The 19446-nt window shown below is 43.9% G+C and overlaps 1 protein-coding gene across 7 annotated transcripts in view; it reads right to left on the reverse strand.

The window, feature by feature from the left end:
- NPAS3 (neuronal PAS domain protein 3) overlaps window positions 1-14615 on the reverse strand; it is a 597540-nt gene extending 582925 nt beyond the window's left edge. For 4 of the 7 annotated variants that reach the window (XM_065753495.1, XM_065753486.1, XM_065753469.1 and 1 more), the window contains exon 1: window positions 11128-11579. In XM_065753495.1, the coding sequence (XP_065609567.1) occupies window positions 11128-11177 (50 nt within the window). In that variant the 5' untranslated portion in view covers window positions 11178-11579. Of the gene's footprint in view, window positions 1-11127; window positions 11580-14515 lie in introns of those variants that run through there. The other 3 variants (XM_065753476.1, XM_065753462.1, XM_065753444.1) reach the window with 1 other exon arrangement.
- Between the last annotated feature and the right edge of the window lie 4831 nt (window positions 14616-19446).

The raw sequence follows: 19446 nt of genomic DNA on the forward strand, positions 1-19446 counted from the left end.
TTTCTTTACAGAAAGAACTTGCATGAAACAAAGTCAGGCACTCAGTTCCTCTTTCATTCCATATGATACACAGCTGCGTCAATCCCATCAGGAAACAGGCAACAGGAAATTCTTAACATTCTGAAGAGAAATCTAAAGATGTGTCTCATCACCCTTCCTCCTAAAAGTGCTTTTCGATTGTCTAAAAGACGTTTACACTAGTTCAAAAATTATTAATTACTTTACTGAGATTTTTAGCAGCTCTGGGCCTCATTAAGTAACTAACAAGGAGTCACAAATATGTATTTTGTGAAGTTGCCTTCACTTTTTCATTTCCTCCACACCAAAATATAAATCAATAAGGGGAGTTTGACATGTACGGACAAAATCAAAGCCAAGTACCTCAGCTATTGGAAAATACTCCCTCATAATGTGCTGCTCCTGTATTATTTGTTTTTCTAACTATAGCTCTTGCATATATAATTCCATTATACTTTTATAAATCACCGTTTTGAAAAATGCTTTTGAACCATTAATATATTTTCCTGGTTAAAATTCTTTGAGATGTTCTTAACAAGAGTCTTAGATAATGAATTTGGGCAAACTCTGGAACAGTCTTTACAGTATTATCATTCTCATTAATTTTCAGAACTACCCACTGTGTTGAGATGATTGTCATGGGCCTAAGACTTCAATTTGACTAAATATTTTTGCATATATTTCAACATATAAGTAACTAACAGATGTTTAAAATGTTAAGTTCACATTCTAGAAGTACTTAAATGTTTACTGTAATATCATAATTTGTTTTTGCACTCGATTTTATTTTGCTGCTTCTATCTTTAAACACTCCTTTAGTGTCCTGGTTGGCTGTAGACAAAATGCTTTCAAATGACTTCACCAGGAAATAAAACATACTTAGTTTAGTAAATACAGCTGTGCTTTTAAAGAAAAAGAAACGACAACTACTACTACTTAATGGTATCACAAATGAAAAACAAAGAAAAGAAAACACTTAATGCTAGAAATGTTACTTTTACCTAAGACCCAGACACAGTGTAAAGCATTTCAAATCATTTGCATAATAAAAAGCTTTTAAAGTCATATTTTGTACTCACTTTAGAAACCGAATACTTTCTGTTCCCTTACATCATTACCAGAAGGCTGCATTAGATGAAAAAAAATTACTTTAAAAATGTTAAAATACAGCATCTTACTTTAGTCCAGATTACTGTTTTTTCTTTGCTTTTTTTGGTTATCTTTGTAGACTGCTTCTGTTTCCATTGTTTCATCCTTAACCATTCACATATCAGAGCAATAAGTATTTCATTACTGGTTTATCTGTCCAGAGGCTTGAGAAGCAGTAACAATTAACCCTCCCTTCACAGTGATTGATACAGGCTTTGCTTTCAATTTGTTCCACTACACAGATCATGAAATTCTGAATGCGATCATCCTTATTGACCTACACTTTCAAACACACAGCTACAATGAGATGAAAGTAATTATTAAAAAGAACACAGGACTACTCAATGCTGAAACAGTCTTGGAAAATCTTTTGGATGACCTTCTCAAAAAACTAGCATTATTTGATGTGAAATAAAAAGATGAATTTGCTTCATAATCTGGAAATATTAAATTTAAATCTGACATCATTATATCAGGTATGATAGGTATGATATCATTATATCATGTAAGCCAGCTCTAACATCACAACAGTTCATATCTGACCCAGTAAACACTGACTTCAACAAGAGTGTTCACAGTAGGATCAGGCCCTATCTATTTTAAAAGTTCTTCTTTCAGCTTTATTTTATACCAGTGCTGTCTGAAATGTTGTTTTAAAAATGACAAGGCTGTAATCACTCTTCTCCCATAGTCTGTTTCAAAAAGGCACGGTGTTTCCTTTTTAAGGTCCTCGACTTTCTGAGGCACCTAATATAAATAAGTACACAGGAAATTCAGACTGCTAAGAAAAAATGAAAAACTCAAGTCAGATTTCCATCATCGACTGAGATGAACCAAGCCCTATACACCACTGCTGGAGACTTACTGCAGTGAAAAACAAGTATTTTTCACCAACCTTTGAAAAACAACCCCACCAAAATATTAATTTATTGTAATTGATACATATTTGAAAAATGTAACAGGATTGTCTGGTGAACAGTAATGACAGAACTCTTTAAAATATGGGTTGCAGTCAAAGAAAATCAGGGCAGAAAACTGTGCAGAAGGATGTTCTTACAGGCCTGAGGCTCTAATCATAAAACAGAGTGATGGAGATGAACCAATACTGCATGGATTAGCAATGAATTATTTTGAACTATAATCATGTGCCAGCACAAAGGGGAGGTAAAAACTAGCCATTACTCACAAGCTGATCTGCAGATAAGAAAAAGAAGAAAAAAAAAGGGGGGAAAAATTTATATGCTAAACTGAGTCAGGAGAATAATGAAAATCTAAAATGTTGTTACACTTCAAGTAACATCCTATTTAATGTCTTTCATGTACTGTATAATACTAAGTATTTACACAATGCATTCTGTAAGATGCTGGGACTAAAGCAGGGTTAAATCAGACAACTCTTCTGTAAATTAGTACTGGATAGTAATAAATGTATTGGAAAAATATCCTAATAGAGAAGTTAGCTTTAATATAACACACACAGGCACCAATTTCTCCCACTGTAAAATTCCAAGAAATGTATATATGTGTGCATATAGAGACAGGTAAAGATATTTGCAAATGTGTATATGCACATGCATACTTATGTATACATATACATATATAATGAGGGATTTAATTTCCATTAGTCCATTTGAAAGCAAAGCACAACCATCTTAAGATTCAATGTTAGCTTTTCCACTTGGAGAAAAAAAAATTGTTAGAACTAATTTTGTGAGAAATGAAAAATCAAAACTGCTAACCACAAAGATTCCTGAGATTCTTATGAACAGACTGTTTAAATGAAGAGCACTTTAATCAGTAGAGGAATCCTCACGTTTCTAATGTCTTGCTGTGCATTCTGCAGGTTATAGTAGCAGCTGGTAGAGGTCATATATCTTTTGTGAGCATCCCAAAAAGGCTCACTGCCAGACTGTTAAATTATGAATAAGCAATGAACAAAAGAATGCAGATACGGTGGTGACAAGATAATCCAAGCAAATTTATCTATGACAAATTTCACAGGATTAACAAATTACATTTACACAGAACAATAAAAATGTGAAAGAAAAAAAAAAAAGATGAGCCTACTTTTCCCTCACAGCATTAGAGGAAAAAAAAATGCCATTCCAATGCATGTATTTACATTTAACTTTATCTAAAGTAAGACATTTATAGCATGCTGAGGACAATCAACCAGCATTATTTCCTTTCAAGTAAATATATATACTGTGTCTATCTAACATACAACATATGCCCACACTTTACAGAATACATGTTTACAAGTCACTGAATATTTTTAAAGTTTTCCTCACAAGTAGCAACAAGCAGAATAAATAAACAGGATTCTAATCTTGCTTTTCAGGTGGGATATTCAGCCATTCCCTACCAGATAGAAGACATTTTTCCCTGGTCATGTTGATCTTTTATTCCTATTTGAACTAAACAAATACTGTAATACATAGTAATTAACACAGCAAAAAAAAAAAAAAAAAACAAGTCATGAGCAGGATTTAAAGACTTTGAAATAACACTGCAAAAGCATTAAGCAAAATATTATTTTAAAAATAAAAATAAAACAAGAGGATCATTCCTAAATGTTTCCTTAACGAGGAAAGACTATAAATAATGAAGGTTCCTAAAGATGCACCTTCAGTGTGCCAAATCATTTTCTGGGGAAGAATAAATTTTCAGTGTTTGCTGCATCCTGCAGATTGCAATCTTGAGATGTCATACAAAAACAAAAACTAAGTAACAGCCCCGAGAAAACACAGAATAACAGTTTCCAAATCACAATTGTAGGATTTTTCTTTCTGTTTACAAAGAAATAAAATGAACGAGGGAACCTCTTGTTTTCAAAACCTGAGTGTGAGTAAGTAATAAAAGGAATAGCATATATGCCTGACAGATCCAGAATCTGCTGTATCTTTTTTATCATTTCTCTCATGTGAAGTCTGTATTTTCTGTCACTTCATTTATTTCTTGTTTGTTAACCTAAAGCAGTTGTTTAGTAAAAACAGATCTTGAATAAAAACAGGCCACAAATCATATGTATAATCTACGTACCAAAAGTATGTTCCTGTTACAGAGCACTGCCTACAAACAGGAAAACCTCACTATTAAAGTGAACATTCAATTAATTAAGATATTTTAGTAAACTGCTTGGATCCTTCAAACACTGCTACTTGAGTACCATTTATCTGGATCACTTAGCCACTGAGGAAAAAAAAAAGAAACAGCAAAAACTTTACTTTTGATACAAGTTTTGCTGCAAGTCCGAGTAGCAGCTCAGAAAGAATGAATAAATAAAGCAGCCTAATACATCTGTTTCTCTTTTTATGCTCATCTTCTATTTGTTACCTACCAAGAGAAAACAGTTCGGGTTTTGTATTTTTTACAATGTAAATATTTTTTAAAAACCTCTTGTCCATGTACTGTGAGTAATTTATGCAAAGGTGAAGCAAACATGCCAATCTGACTACGCTCAGACAAATAAAATCAGCTACTTTTTTGCAGCTGTGAAGGTTGAAGGATAAGTGCCCCTAGCAGCTATTCTCTTTTTTAAGATTTTTTTTTTCCTTTTTAATCCAGCTGCCAGAGCTGTACAGATTCAGTCACTCCGTTCGTTCTATACTGACCTCAACCTTGACCTGTGAAGACTGCCCACTTGCATTTTCTTCCCCACAAAGTAACATATTCTGCATCCCATAATCTCTGGGAAAAAGACAGCTTTCTAACCAGCACTCTTCTCAAATTTGCTATGTTACACTTCTGCTAAATGAATTACAGCCTTGGAAGGATAATTCTGAGCCACCTAGCTCAGACAAACCTAGGCTGCGAGTAGGCCAAACATAAATGTGAATACATACACGATAAGATGAAGCCCTCTCCCAGTCAAAGTAGAAATCTACCAATTCTGTGCTTAAATTTGAGCAAAACAATATCCCTTTAGGATACAATCCAAAATGACTGTTCAAAGACTATTCATTACCCAATAAAATTCAGTTTAAAACAGTGTATTGTGTAACAAAGCTTGTTCTAAATTCCTTTTAGAGACAAAATGCCCAGGCAAGTATTTTAAAAGGGGCTTATAGGGTTTAGGTGCCCATATTTCACTGAAATGCAGTATGTGCTAGATGCCTAAACCCAATAGGCTCCTCAGGAAATTCAAGCCCCAGGGACGTTATTGCAGATTACATACATACATATTATTCAGACCACATCCCGTAAGTTCACTATATACATATGTAAACCTATGATGCCTGCAGGTAATGGAACAGTACTTTTCTACTTAAATTATTTAACGCAAGTGCTGAACTTCTATTATATATCAAGCTAACAGCTAATTTTAAGTTGCAATCAAGCCATTCTCTGAAAGTACTTTATTTCAGCAGAGGTTTTTCCTGTAAAAGAAATGTAAATCCCTCTAATGAAGGCAGTATAATCTTTGAATATGAACTCAAAAATGGGGGCTGCGATTTTATTCTTACTGCTAACATTGGTATCTTCTGTCACTTCTGCTAGTTCTCAAAAATGTTTTGTGTCTATCTCATCAGTAAAACGTGCTGAACCATGCTGAAACCCTTTTCAAAGCACAGTAAGCTGTATGAAAAAATAAAAAATGACAAAACAGAAATACTTGACATTAATACTAAAGTATTCTTCAGATGTTGAATGACATCAGTGAGAAGTTCCCTGGAACAGACAAATGGCAATATATGGCCGAAGAGCCATATGCGTCCAAAATGCGACACATAAAAAATGTTGGAGAAATCGCCTGTAACAAATCTTCAAAACTCTGCTTTCACTGATCTATTTCAAATTCTTGCTTACATATCACTTGTTCTTTAATGCGACTGACTCTTGCCTGCACGTCAGATACATAGCTCTCAGTATCGGGCTGCAGCAGGCTGAGATCAGAATCTCTTTGAGGACTGTTCCACCTTTCATTGAGAATCTCAAGACTTTCATGTTTTATAATAATACACAGATGCAAAATCCCATCCTCCTCCCATTAAAGTACATAAAGTTTGTCATTGTCATCTTACAGAGAATGAATTCACATCTTTTGAATTATATGGTAAAAAGACTTATCCTTGCTTGTGATTCTCTGTAGCGTACTTTAATTATATGTGTAATTTCATCTGGAACTTTTCTGAAGATTAAGGTACAACTTGAACACAATATTCTCCAAAGGCAGGGTCCAGTTCTGCCAAATTACGAACACAAATACTATCCTACCTTTACCAAACCTTCTTTGTCCTATGTAATAGCCTATCATCGCATACAAAATTAATGACATTTTTACTACTCGGAGCCCTGTTCAAATCAATGGCACAACGCTCCTATTCATTTGCCTAGGACTTTGTGTTTTGCAAAACTACTGCTCCAGCTAGTCACAGAACAATGCTCTAGTCATATAGGACATGGCAGCAACCATTTTATTCTTACTATGACACAACTTCTTATGCAGCAAAATGCAATATTATTACAAATAATCCTCATTATGCAAAATCCTATTAAACAAGAAGTCACACACCTCACTCGTACTACGGGGACTTTCTATGGTAAAGATAACATGCAGTAGCTTGATAAATATTATACAGAAACAAACTGCCTCTTCTGAAAAAAAATGCAATTACAATAGAAATGAAATTTCAAAACACTTCTTACTATTGGCATAAACCTTTGGCAGCCTCTTTCAAAAAAACAAAATCACAAAAATAGGCATAGGTCAACAAACAAACCAAAAGAAAACACCCAGAAATAACTGGGGGTAAAAGGCAAAATATTAGCAATGCACTTTAAATTTAAAATATAAAAACAAATTTCCAAATTTTCAGGCTGAATCTCCAAAGAATAACTTCAGTTAGTTTATTTTAAAATAACCTGACTACTGCTGAAATCTCCTCTCACAGGAGGTGCTTTTACACCTGCAAGACTTAACGCTGACAGTAATGTAAAATGAATCTGATTGATGGCATGATCGTCAGGTTTGCTCACATGAGAAGAGACTTCAGGAAATGTCTGATGACTTTAAACTTAGGGAAAAAAATTACTTAATTGATACTAAATTAAAATTTCACCACGTTTGCAAAAAGGCTTCAACCCACTGACCACAATATGAGCAGAATTGATCCCAAAATGTTTATGAAATTATAAGAGTTAATGTTCATGGTCACTATCAGTTATTTGGACTTAGAATACATTTTCTAATAATGAAGGTATCATTACAAAGCTAGTTTTATGAAAGAAATGTTTATTTAAACTAATTGTACTTTTTAGCAAGGATGTTGATGAAACGAATGCCTCAGACATCAGTTTTCCAACAACTGTTTTATATCCTTCTCACAGTAAAATTCCCATCTGGGCTGGCAACTCGTGTGCCAAGTTTCAAACGAATGTGATTTGAAACCGCCAGTATGTGAGACCCTGAAATTCAAGGGAGACACTAATAAAAGGAGACGGATGCTGACAATTCATCCTGGCATCCTCTTTAAAATACCTACAGTTCTGAGCACTGGATGAATCTGTTTTCCTAACCCTCTAATTATTATAATGTATTTATAACACACAGTAGCCCTATATCGATACAGAACAAGTTAACTGGATGTAACTTGTAAGAAAAAAAAAAGTGTTTGTGCTGTAAAGAATGTGGAAACAGTGCTGCAGACAAAACCTTGTTATTCAGAATCCCATTAGTTACCGAAAATATGTAATATAACTTTTGTTGATCAATACTCTCGTGTAAGTTCTAAATAATGTATGATTCCAGTGGAGAAAAATGCAGCAAATGGTGGGAGAATGTTTCAAATTATGAAGAGCGGTATGACTGCTAATCCATAAATCAGGAATCGGAAAGATTGTTGTAATGTGGGAGGGCTCTATTTAATAAAGGTCATTATAACTCCTGGCTCTAGAGCTATAAGATCTAATATCCTCTCTGGTAGCTCTATGATATGCCCATGCATTACTGTTCTTGTTGACAGTCTGTTGCCTTGGAAATATTTCATTATTTCAGTTTTTCCATTTGTAGACCCTTGGCCTTGTGATATGAAGGCCACCCTATTTCATATTTTCGATTATCATTTAAGCAATCTTCTGGAGCTATTTATATAAAAGCAAGTGTTAGACAATGCATATCATCATTTATCACTGCTATGTTTAAGCTCACGCTCTAGAAAGAAATGCCAAAATAAAGGGTTTTTTTCTCTTTCGCTGTAAGCCAATAGCACTCTGATATGATGATATGCTTTACAAATCGATACTGGCATATCATGTGCATGACACTCCTGTCTATTTAATTTTCTTGGTTAAATATCCGCACAATTGAAAAACCCCAAACTCCTACTGTAACTGTAACATTTGCTAACACACACAGTTTAAAAGAAAATCAAATTATGTCTGTAACTTTTCAAACATCCTTTCCAAACCCTGAACAGGTGGAAAAGTTTCAAAACAATCAGATGTCTGCTTGCAGCAAGGACTACCACCTCTCACAGTTGTTCCATAATTACTAACCTCATGCTGGAAACAATAACACAATCCACCTAAATATTGTGGAAACTGAGACCAAACGCAGAGTGTACCACAGCTCCCTCCGGGATCCCTCACACCCAGAACTCCTTTTAGGGAGGCAGCGTCTGGGGAAGAGCCTGCAGAACCCCTTCAGTGACGGCCGAGTGCCACAGCTTGAGGAGACTGACACATCCTGTGGGAAGGATGTGTACAGACAGCTTAAATCAGCAGTTAATGCAGGGCTTCGGAGCCACAGTACTGAATTTTTAAGAAAAAGGACATGCCGGCGTGAGCACTGAAATGCTGCTACAGCTTTCCAGAAACTTTTTTAAAGAACAGTAGACTGACGTTATTTCTGGTACGAAAAATGTCCTCAGCCCCTACATGCAATATTTACACCCACACCGGAGCACTGCGAGAGGTGATAAGAAGGGGAACCCCAAGGGCACAGTGCAGCCGCTCGGCCACCAGGCCAACTTTGTGGCTACAGTGCTCGAGGAATCCAGACGACTTTTTTCCCCTGAAATCATTACTCCTCCCACTCCCTACAGGGAAAAACCACTTGGATCCAACCTTTAAAATGACAGCACCAGAGCTGAACAAGAAGATGCTATTAAAGGGCATTAAATTAAATACAGTATATCCTCCTACAACTTCAATCAGAATTTCAGACCAAGTGTTATTTAGTTCAGCTCTCAAGTGGAGCAGAATAACAAATCGCGCACTTTGATTTACCTTCTCCGAATGCCAAATGGAGACAGGTGATAAAGAAAGCACTCATGCACAGGCTATGAAGTTTCCCCTAGAAATTAATTCTATCTTCCAGATTCCTATCTCAGAGAAATTCCCAAAATGGCACACAAATATGCTTCTGCCGGAGAGATTACTGAAGCTATCCTGGCGAATGCACTTCGTGCTAATACAGTATGGCGCTCAGAAAGGAGGCAGCGGAATTGTGTATGTGGGGGGACAGGACTTACTGATACAAATTGTTTCCCAACAAAGAACTCTAAGGCAGTGAAGCTGCTGCTGGAAGTGGTGCGAACGCAGCAGAGATGAGATGCCTCTACAGCTGTCGGAATGAGGATTTTTAAAAAATATTTATAGTTGGGAGATGAAAATCTGTAATTTACTGACTTGTGGGAGCCCACTTTGTTCCCATTGCACACGTCTCCCAATCAGCTGTATGTCAATACAGCCTTGTCCCAGAGCAATAGTTAATGCCCACACGCCCCGCGCTCAGTGTTTCTGGGCTCAGTTTCTGGTGCGGGGCAGTCTGCCTCCCTTGAAAAATAACAGACAGAATCCAGACAGAATCCATGGGGTTTAGAAGTTGTACTAGAAATGCTGATCGTACTCAAAAACGGAAGTCTGAAATGAAGATTAAAAGTGAACAGGCCCCCTACACTTTATTTTTGTTGAAGTATTTTTCGGTGCTGGGAAGTATACAGCAAGCAACACGCAGCCCGGCTACTTTTCAAAGCTGTCTAAATGTTCATTTTCATTTTTACAGCAAACAAGGAACCCTCCTTATCCTTCACCCTCAAGTTCACTTCAGAAGGGAAGGAAAGAGGTGGAAGAAGACTCCCCGGACCCCCCACTTCTGGGCGCACCCCTCCTCGCAGCGCGGCACCGCAGCTCGGAGCACTTTAGTAAGGAGCACAAAGTAACACCGCATGAACTTGCACTCTTGTTTCCTCCTGGTCACTTCTAGAAAGATTCACTTCGCTATAACAGATCCGCTACGGGCGATCCTTGTCAGCAGCGCAGCGCGTTCGCAGCGAGTGCTCTCCCCAACAAAAGTCCCATGGGCGGCCGGATGGAGCCCCGCGCCCCCTCCCCGCCGCCCGGCTCCCGCCCGCTCGCGCCCCGGCATCGCTCCGCCCGCCCCGGGGGGCGCCGGCACCCTGCGGGCTGCAGCGGGGCTGGGCCGGGCCGCGGGGGCTGTCGGCGGCAAGGCCCCCCCGCTCCGGCCTAGCCGCACTTGAACGGCACCGGCGGGGCCGGCCCCTCCGCTCCAGCAAGCCGGGCCTGGCGCGGCGCCCCGCCACCGCCCCCGCCGCTCTCGGGGCCGCCGAGCGGTGGGGGCCGCACGGGAGTGCGGGGGAGGGGGGGGGTGCGCTCCGCGCGCACACACACGCAGACACGCAAAGCCGCTCGCCAACGCGCCCTGCTGAGCGTCGGCCGCCGCGAGCCGTGGCGGCGCGGTAGCGGAGCGGGGCTGCCGCCGGCCGCCCTGTGTCGGTGCGGCGGTGCGTGCGCGGCGGTGGCGGCGCGGGGTGCGGCGGCGCACTCGGAGAACTCGCGGCGCCCGGCGGGGCGAGCTGTGGTGCCGGCGGCGTCCCGTCCCCCCCCCTCCCACCCCCCCCCTCCCCGCCATGGCAGCCAGCCCCGGCCCCGGCGGCGGCGCGGCCCGGTGCTGCTGCGGCTGCTGTTGCTGCAGGTTCAATAAAGAGAAAGTGTTACCGTTCTCGCCTGGAAGGATCCTGCTGAAAGCTTGGCTTGGTGGGCGCCATCTTCCTGGCTTTTTTTTTTTCCTCTCCCTTACTTTTCCCCCTCCTGATGTTGGTGTGTGTTGTGTGTCTAGCAGCGGCAGCGGTGGCCCTGCTTAGCCAGACGGGCTAAGGAAAAGTACTGAGGCCAAAGCATAGCGGGCTCCCGCTCCTCCGCGCGGTCCTGCTGCAGGTTGCTCGCTCGCTCGCTCGCTAGCGCTGCTGCTGCTGCTGCCGCTGCCGCCGTCCATAAGCCGAGGAGCGGAGGGAGCCGGGGCCCCGGCGGCCCCAGAGACATGCCCAGCGCGGGCGGCGGCGGCCGGCGACGGCGGGGAGAGCGAGCCGCGGCGCAGCCCCGGCGGGCAGCCCGGCCGCTGGCATCGCCCGGCAGGTGCGGCACGGCCACGCACACACGCGCGCACACACACACACACACACACACACACACACACAACGCAGCCGCTCGCACGCTCACACTCGCGGCCCCGCGCCCTTGGGCCGGGCTACGCGGGGTGCCGGGCCGCGGGGCGAGCGGGGCGGGGGCGGGAAGGAGGGCAGGCGGGGATCTCCGCGCTTGACCGCTGTGAAAGTATTTCTGGGCATTTTCCAGCTGCTTCCCCGACTCTGCTCCCGCTCTGCGTACAGGGGACGCAGCCTCCGCTGCCGGCGCAACACCGCCACTCAGTTGCAGTTTCGCACACTTTCCTCCTCCGGAGTCGCGGCTCCGGCGGGGAGAGGTTCTCAGGGGCCCGAGGGATCTCCGCGAGCGCGGAAAGCCCGCGAGCTCACTCCGCGGCTCCGGTAGCGGGCGGGGGTCGGGCACCGAACAGACCCCACGCAGCCACCCCCTCCCTCTGGGGCCGAGCAGCCGCGTCCCGAGTGGGGCACAGCACTAACGGGAGCGGAGAGGTGCCCCGCTTTGCTGGGGGAATGCAGCACTGCTGTGAAACTAAGAAGGAAATTAAGAAGCGGGAAAGCGGAACCGCAGTCCCAATTATCTCACCCAGGACACCTGGAAAGGAGAAAGCTACAAGCTACCCATCCCCGCCGGTAACTTTGTAGCTACTTCTTGCCGCTGCTATGCAGTACGGCGGCCCGGGCCTGACCCCCAGACGGGCTCCTGGGGATGCGCTCAGTCCGCTATCCCCACGGGACATCTCCCCGCGGCAGCTCCGGGGCACGGGCCGGCAGAGCAGCGACTGGGGGTCGGCGCCCCGGGGAAGGGAGCGCAGGTGCGCACCGCCGGCAGGAGCGGGGCCGTGAGCCCACGGCTGGGGCAGGTGGGCTGCGGAGACAGAGGGCTTGTGGGTGCCACGTGCCTGCTCCTCCCGGCACGGCTGCTGCCTCGGCTCCAACAAGGAGGAAAAAATAAATAAATAAAAAAATAAAAAGTTAACAGGTGTCATCTCGGTTTGTGCAACCACAGAAGGAGGTGTCGGTGCCCGCCGTGGTTTAAGCTTTTCCGGAAAGCTCGGAGAAAAATCGTTCAATGTAAAGGACGCTGTCGCGTCGGCAATAGTTACAATCTGGAAGAAGCGCAGAAATGTTTCCGAGGGACCCGGCGTGCTGCGGGGTCCGAGCGGCCGCTGCTGTGGGGCCGCACCTGGTCCGGGGCCGTCACGGCTTGGCAGAGCTCTGCCCCTGGAGCTACCCCTACTCGGAGCCTGACGCAACCCACCTCCCAAACGCCGAGCACTACAAATTCGCACGCTGCCTTGTCGGTATATTTCTGTTTAACTTAAAGTCTCCAGAGGTCCCTTTTATTTGTCTAAGAGCCAAAGTGACATTTCTGACCCCTGACTTCCCCACTTCACAGCCTCAACTATTGTGATCGCTGCCCGTACTTCCTCGTTAAAATGCCCATCAGTTTCCATTGTAATTTAAAGATTTTATAAGTGTCAAAAATCATAGCGAAACCGTGAAAAGAAACCAACTTTAATCCATTCCTTCCCTCTCCCTCAGCCAAGTCACTGTGTATGGGGACGGTTAGTGGCAAAGCAGGGCTCAGGCTTAGTTCAAATGATCCTCACTAAAGAAGTGGTGGGGCACCACTGGGGCTGTTGCAGGTTATTAATGCTCATGTCTTTCCCTTTAATAAAACACACAAAAGTTAGCACCGAACATTTTCTATCGTGGGTATCAGCGGGGAAACACTGTGTGTGTTTCCCAAAGCGAGAGAGGGGAACCAAAGTTGCTGAAGACCAAAGCAGGCACTGCTCGGTCTGGTTTCTAAAACATTTGTTTGAAATACGACATTAAAACTTTCTATGATTTTAGCTTCTATGCTATGGAGAGATATAGCTGGAGTATTTGTTATTACACTGCATTTTTCTCACGATTTATTTAGTATTGAAAAGTCAGATCGTTGGGACATTATTGCATTTAGAGAAATGTGAATGTCTCCCTTCGTTCTCAGCCTACAGTGAGGTGCTGTCAGTACTTCTGTGAGCAGTTCGCTTCGCTCCTGAGCTGATGGAGGACACTCCCGGAGCCCCACTCCAGGGCTCGCCCTGCACAGCACTGCGGGACCCTGACCTCAGGGAGCTCAGGCAGTGCCGGCGCAGAGCGGGGCTGCTTGGGGTGGTGGGAACCTCCCTGAACTTCGCTGCGAGTTACTGCCAACTTTGTGCACACCGCTTTCTAACGGCGCTCCCTGCGAATTCCCTGCATTTGCATCAGAATGCGTTTAAAAAGGAAAAGGAAAAAAAATAGCAGTGCTGAGGGTTTCGTGCTGCATTTCCCTGTAGTAACAGGTGACACAGTAATGCTGTTAACCTACAGTGTGGAATTGCAAGTGTGCAACCCCAAGTGAAAATTGGTCTCTTTCTTGCTTGAAAGCAAATTCTCAATCGGCATCCCGGGATCAATTGTCCCCCTGGCTGCCACACACTGGGATCTGCACAAGGCATTGACATTGAGAAATTCCTCTTCAGAAAGGATGAGCGGACGGGATCCCAAACTTTGCAGCGGCCACGCTACGCGACCGTGCCCGCACTTTCTTTTTTTTTTTTTTTCCCCCCCCCCAGCTATTGTTGCTTTTCAGCTCATCCGAGACAAAACTGGGAGATTGCGTTTACTTCTCAGTGCATTTTAAAAAGATGCTATATTAAAAATAAAAAGGAAGCGGGAAGGAAAAACCCTCCCCTCCCACCAAGCTAACCCCAACAGTCAAACAGCAAGATTTTATATATATATATATATATATATATACATATATACATATATATTAAGAAAAAAAAGAGAGAGAGAGAGAGAGAGAGGGAGAGAGAGAGAGAGAAAACAAAGAAACACAAAAGCACAAAGAAAAAGCAAGTGAGGGAGCCCGGGGAAGAGCCGCGCGCCCGCTCCCGCCCGCTGCTCACCGTTGTTGGTACGAGGTGATGCCCTGCACGTTCTGCGGGTTCCCGTTGGCCGCCGCTCCGGCTCGCCCCATGCCCGGCGCCGCCGGCACCCCCCCGGCCGCCCCGCCGGCCGCCGCCGTCACCTGCACGCTGAAATCCGGGAAGATCCTGATCATCCCCGCGGCTCAGCACCCGGCGGCTCTCGGCGAAGAGGCGCAGCGGCAGCGGCTCTCCCTCCGGCGGCTGCAGCGGCGGAGCCGGGCACGCTGCAATCCCATTAGTGAGTGGCGGCCGCGGGGAGTGAGGCAAGGCGCTTTGATGTGAGCTGCCGGGCGAGATGGAGAGGGGCTGGGGGGGCGCGGGGTGAGGGGGACGATGCCGGACTACGAAGGGCTTGGGGGGAGGGGAGCTGAGCTAAAAAAAAAAAAAATTGTAGTTTTTTTTTTTTAATTAAAAAAAAAAGGTACAGCTAACAGCACGGCGGCTGTGGATACAGAGAAAATCCAGGCTGAGGGACGGGAGGAGAGGGGGGCGCAGTTACTTTGGCGGTGCGATGGAAATGATGAGCAGTGAATGTTGCCTTTTTCCCTCCTCCTCGTCCCTCCACCTCCCCCTTCCCCCCCCCCCCCCCTTTCCCCCCCCAAAACGCGACTCTTGGAGGATCGCTCGGGCTCAATGAAGTAATAAGAAAGGCGGCGGAGCGCGGCTGGGCCCGCGCCAGGGGGGAGGGGGAGAGCCCCGTTCCGATCCCGAGGAGAGGAGGAAGAGCGGCGGATGGTTGCTGCGCAAGTTCTCGCTCTTGGTAACTTGCTTTTGCTTTTGCTTCCCCCTCCTCCCCCCTCCCCCCCCTCCCCTCCTTTCTCTCTGAAGGGACGGTTTTCTCGAGCGAGGAAACACGCCGCTTTTGTGCAACAGCGGAGTTTGTTCCTATTATAAGGACTGACTCTCCTCCCCTCCTAGTGTGCAGCAATGTTACTGCCGCTCAAACTTGTAAGGTGTGCGCCGTGCGTGAGTTCACACCACGCGAAACCCTCCGCACACGGCACGCACAGCGCCGAGCCGTGCCCCGCGCCTCCTCCCCGGCCGCCCCGCGGGACGAGCTCGGAGCCTTTGTGCCGCCGCCGCCGCCTCCCCGCCCGTCTCCTCCCGGGCCCGGGTCGGCTGGCACCCCGGCCGCGGACTGCGAGCCCACAGCGCGCCCCGGGGGCGAGGGAAGGGGGATATGAGGGTCCCTCCCGCAGGAGGGTCCCAGAGATTGTCTCAGCGCGTCGGGGCGCTCCGGAACTACAGACCTGTAGCTGCGGGCTGCTGCGTGCCGGTGCGAGAAGTGCGTTGCCGCGCACTTTGCAAAACAGCGAGGGGACATTGCGAGCCAGGCGCGCGGCGGTGCACCTTGCACCGCAGCAGCCCGCTGCCGGCTGTAGGCCGGGGAAGCGCAGCACACAGTGCTCTGGGACAGGACGCCAGGAGTGCCCCGGCTTGCACGGTGCTGGAGGGGCCCTGCCGCCCCGAAGGCACCGGATCCTCTGCTTCCATAAATCAGAGCTGTCACCTGGCCCCATCTCCCCCTTTCCCATGCTTGCCTCCTGGAATCTCAGCTTGGCTCCTAATCTAACGGTATCCTCTCATCTTGACTTTTCTTTCCATTTCTGTTCCAAACCAAATTAAGACGCACCAACTTGATGTTAAAACAGAGACTGCATTCAAATCCTTTGTATTAAATAGCATCTGTGTTTGCATTCTGTTTTAATACAAAATGCTTTGGATTGCAGCTAATACCAGGAGATATGAAACTGGTTAGTCCCCACATGTTGCACATAAAAAGAATTCATAATGAGCATCTGTGGGATGTGGAATGGATCCCATGAGTTAGCTGAAGACCTCATAACGTAAGAGCTGAGAAGCCTAAGTGAATTATGACTCTCTTTCCTCGCAAGTAGGATTAATTTTCTATCCCACTTATATTCATTATCTATCTTGTTTATACTATAGGGACATCAATTGTTTGAGTGTTAAATATGAAGACTTTACAGAAACGTGTGGGTTAGGTTGCTCGTAGAGAAGGGGGGAACGTTGCTCACTAGGAGAAAACATTATTCAAATTCCACATTTAAAGAGCAAAATTAGATAAGGCTGTTCATTTCTTTTCAAGAATTCTCAAGTTCTGTGCCTTTCTCTTACAACATCTTTAAAATGTGAGGTTTACAAAGTACCTTCCATCTGCCTGTGGCTCTCCCAGTGATGTCAATAGGAATTTTGCATGCAGATGAAGGCCTGTATGTGGCCTTTAGAGAGCAGGTCAATAAATGGCTGGAGGAATAATTAAAGACTTCTGAGCTGCTCCTTTCCTTTTTCTTACAATATAGTACAAGACTGGCATGAATATAGGCTGGGCCACCTCTCTAATTGGCCATGGAACAAGACTGAAAGGAATGTAAATGTGGGCAGTAGCCATTTTCCAAATGATCATTCCATTACAGTAGTTTTGTCCATCAGTGTATGGCTGGGCAGTAGAGTGGACGTAATCAAGTCCAGGTCCCCATCCATTGACTGTCACTCTCTGCTCTACAGTGGCAACTCCAGGCAGGTTTTCACATTTCAAAGGGACAGCCCGGACAGAGAGCCTTTAGTGAAACCCCACTTCAACTTAGTCCTGAAAGTCACCAGTTTTCATCCAAGGAAGTAGAACCAGACTCACTCTCTCTCTCTCTTTGAGATCTTTTGTGAGTATTGATTAGTATCTGAATTTAAGTGTTAACATGACTGAAAAGGCATCCCTGGTAACTTTGCTCGCACAAGTAGCTCCATTGAGTCAGTGGAACTTCCAACAAATAGTTTTGTATGCTGTGAGACCAACAGGATTCCAAGGTAGGTTTGCAAATGTCTGCAGAATACATAAGCACCTTCTTTCTCATCACCCTGAAAAGATACTAAATGAAAAACATTATCTCATGTCTGCAGAGAAGTCCATTTTGATTGTTAGTATCTTTTGTCCCCAAATTAATCACAACAGTAAAACACAGAATTTGAGACGTCTTATTTTACACACTGATGAAAATATCCATCATCAAGATTCTTCTCTGCACCTCATTAAATTGCGTGGGCCCAATTCACCATACATTTCACCAGTGCTACAACACCATGTGATGGATTAAAATGAATTTGGTGTAGCATACTTGTGTGAAAGAGCTGAGAATTCAGCCCCATATTTTTAACTGCATTTATTCCTTATTTTGCTCAGATTATTGACAGGTTCTGGTGTCCAAGTGACATACTTTTCATCTAAACACCTTATACCATTGTAAGGTATTCTGCAAGTTGCTTTAGTATTGATTGATCTGAAGAAATGTTCTGATACAGTACCACTGTTTCATACAACACACTCTAGATCTTCCTCTCTTAGGCAAAAAGCACAGTAAAGAAAAATTAAAAACACGTGACAGCATGCAATATAATAGCATTTAATATTTATGCTTTACATATGCCTATCTATCACAATTATATATTATATCTTGATTCGCATTGTCAGTGTACTGCTGTTCCTTTTTTTCACCTGTGGAAAAAAAAAATCACTCTTCTCTGGAAATTCATTTCCATTTACTTAAAGTTAAATGGTTTGACTTTGAATTTTCATTATCTGCTCTTGGAAGGAGCCTGTGACAGGTATGAGAGAGAATGCTACAAAGCTTCATTGTATCATCTAATTTTTGCTTCACTTTAGTCAGATATCATTTAGGTAGGGAGTAAAATACTATACGTAGAACAGGATAAGATAGAACAAAACAGAACAGAAATAAAATAAAATGAAAATAGGATATATAATGAATTACAGTAGAAAAATGCCTTTATCTTGAAGTGACTTTTTTCCTCAGCTATACTGATTCCTCAGTAGTGAGAAAATTGAACTAATTTTATACAAAAGGAATATGTCATAACAGGATATGGCATTTATCTTCCTGAGATAGGGGTGACCTCATCATTCACAAGTGGCGTAGCTATGAATGAGTAATCAGCCTCCCCACCCATTAAGTGTAGATAAAGTCCACATCTTCAGAGTATTAAATATTCGATATATTATTTTACAACACACCACCTTTACAAGTGCCCACTGACTGTTGCTTCAGCTGCTGCTACCAATACGTGTATAGTTAGTAGGAAGGAAAAGATGCTCCTCAAAAGGACCTTGCATAATAGCAAATGGGAGATGAGATGTGAGAATAGCAGAACAGGAAAACAAAGGAAGATAGTCCAGCAGGAAAAAAAAAAAGGTACAGGCAGAGCAGGGATAAGGCATCTCTTTAAGTGACCAATGCCTTTGTTGCTGGCAATACTCCAGGAGTTTTACAACATACATACAGTGAAAATATTTTTCATATTAATACCTCACATACATCAGCTACCTCATATCTCAGGTTATATTGCTCGAGTTACTCCTAAAGGAATGTATCTATGTATAATAGGAGTGAAATATATATACTTAGGAAAGAATTTCTTTTCACTGTTTATCAGCAGTATGAGAGAAGAACTGTAGTTAAAAAAAAAAACACTTTCTTTCTAGAACTCTATAAGGTAATGTGATTTTCTCCTTCAAATGTTGTCAGATGCTGCATTTTGTTTTCATTCCTTTGTAAAGGCAATGAGTACAGTTTGAAGAAAATATTTAGAGTTTAATTCTAAAATGAAGAGAACTGGCTGTTTGTCCATTTAGAAGAAAAAACTAAATAGAACACGAAGGCAGGAAAAAGACCATCAAAACTTAAATAGGAAGAGCTCAAATATTTTCCATCTTTAGAATTCCTTGATGTGTACTCAGGGTTGGAAGAGAAGATGAGGGAAACAACTTTTCTGAAAGGTTGCACTGCAATGAAGGGCAAGATTAAGGTAGTTCCCTCCCTCTATATTCAAAAGAAAAGCAAGCGTAGAGTAAGAAAGAAAGTGCCTGGGGAAAGTAG

This window comes from Cyrtonyx montezumae, unplaced genomic scaffold (assembly GCF_038088225.1).
Source record: "Cyrtonyx montezumae isolate F1298 unplaced genomic scaffold, pur_monq_1.0 scaffold_10, whole genome shotgun sequence".
Classification (NCBI taxonomy): domain Eukaryota; kingdom Metazoa; phylum Chordata; class Aves; order Galliformes; family Odontophoridae; genus Cyrtonyx; species Cyrtonyx montezumae.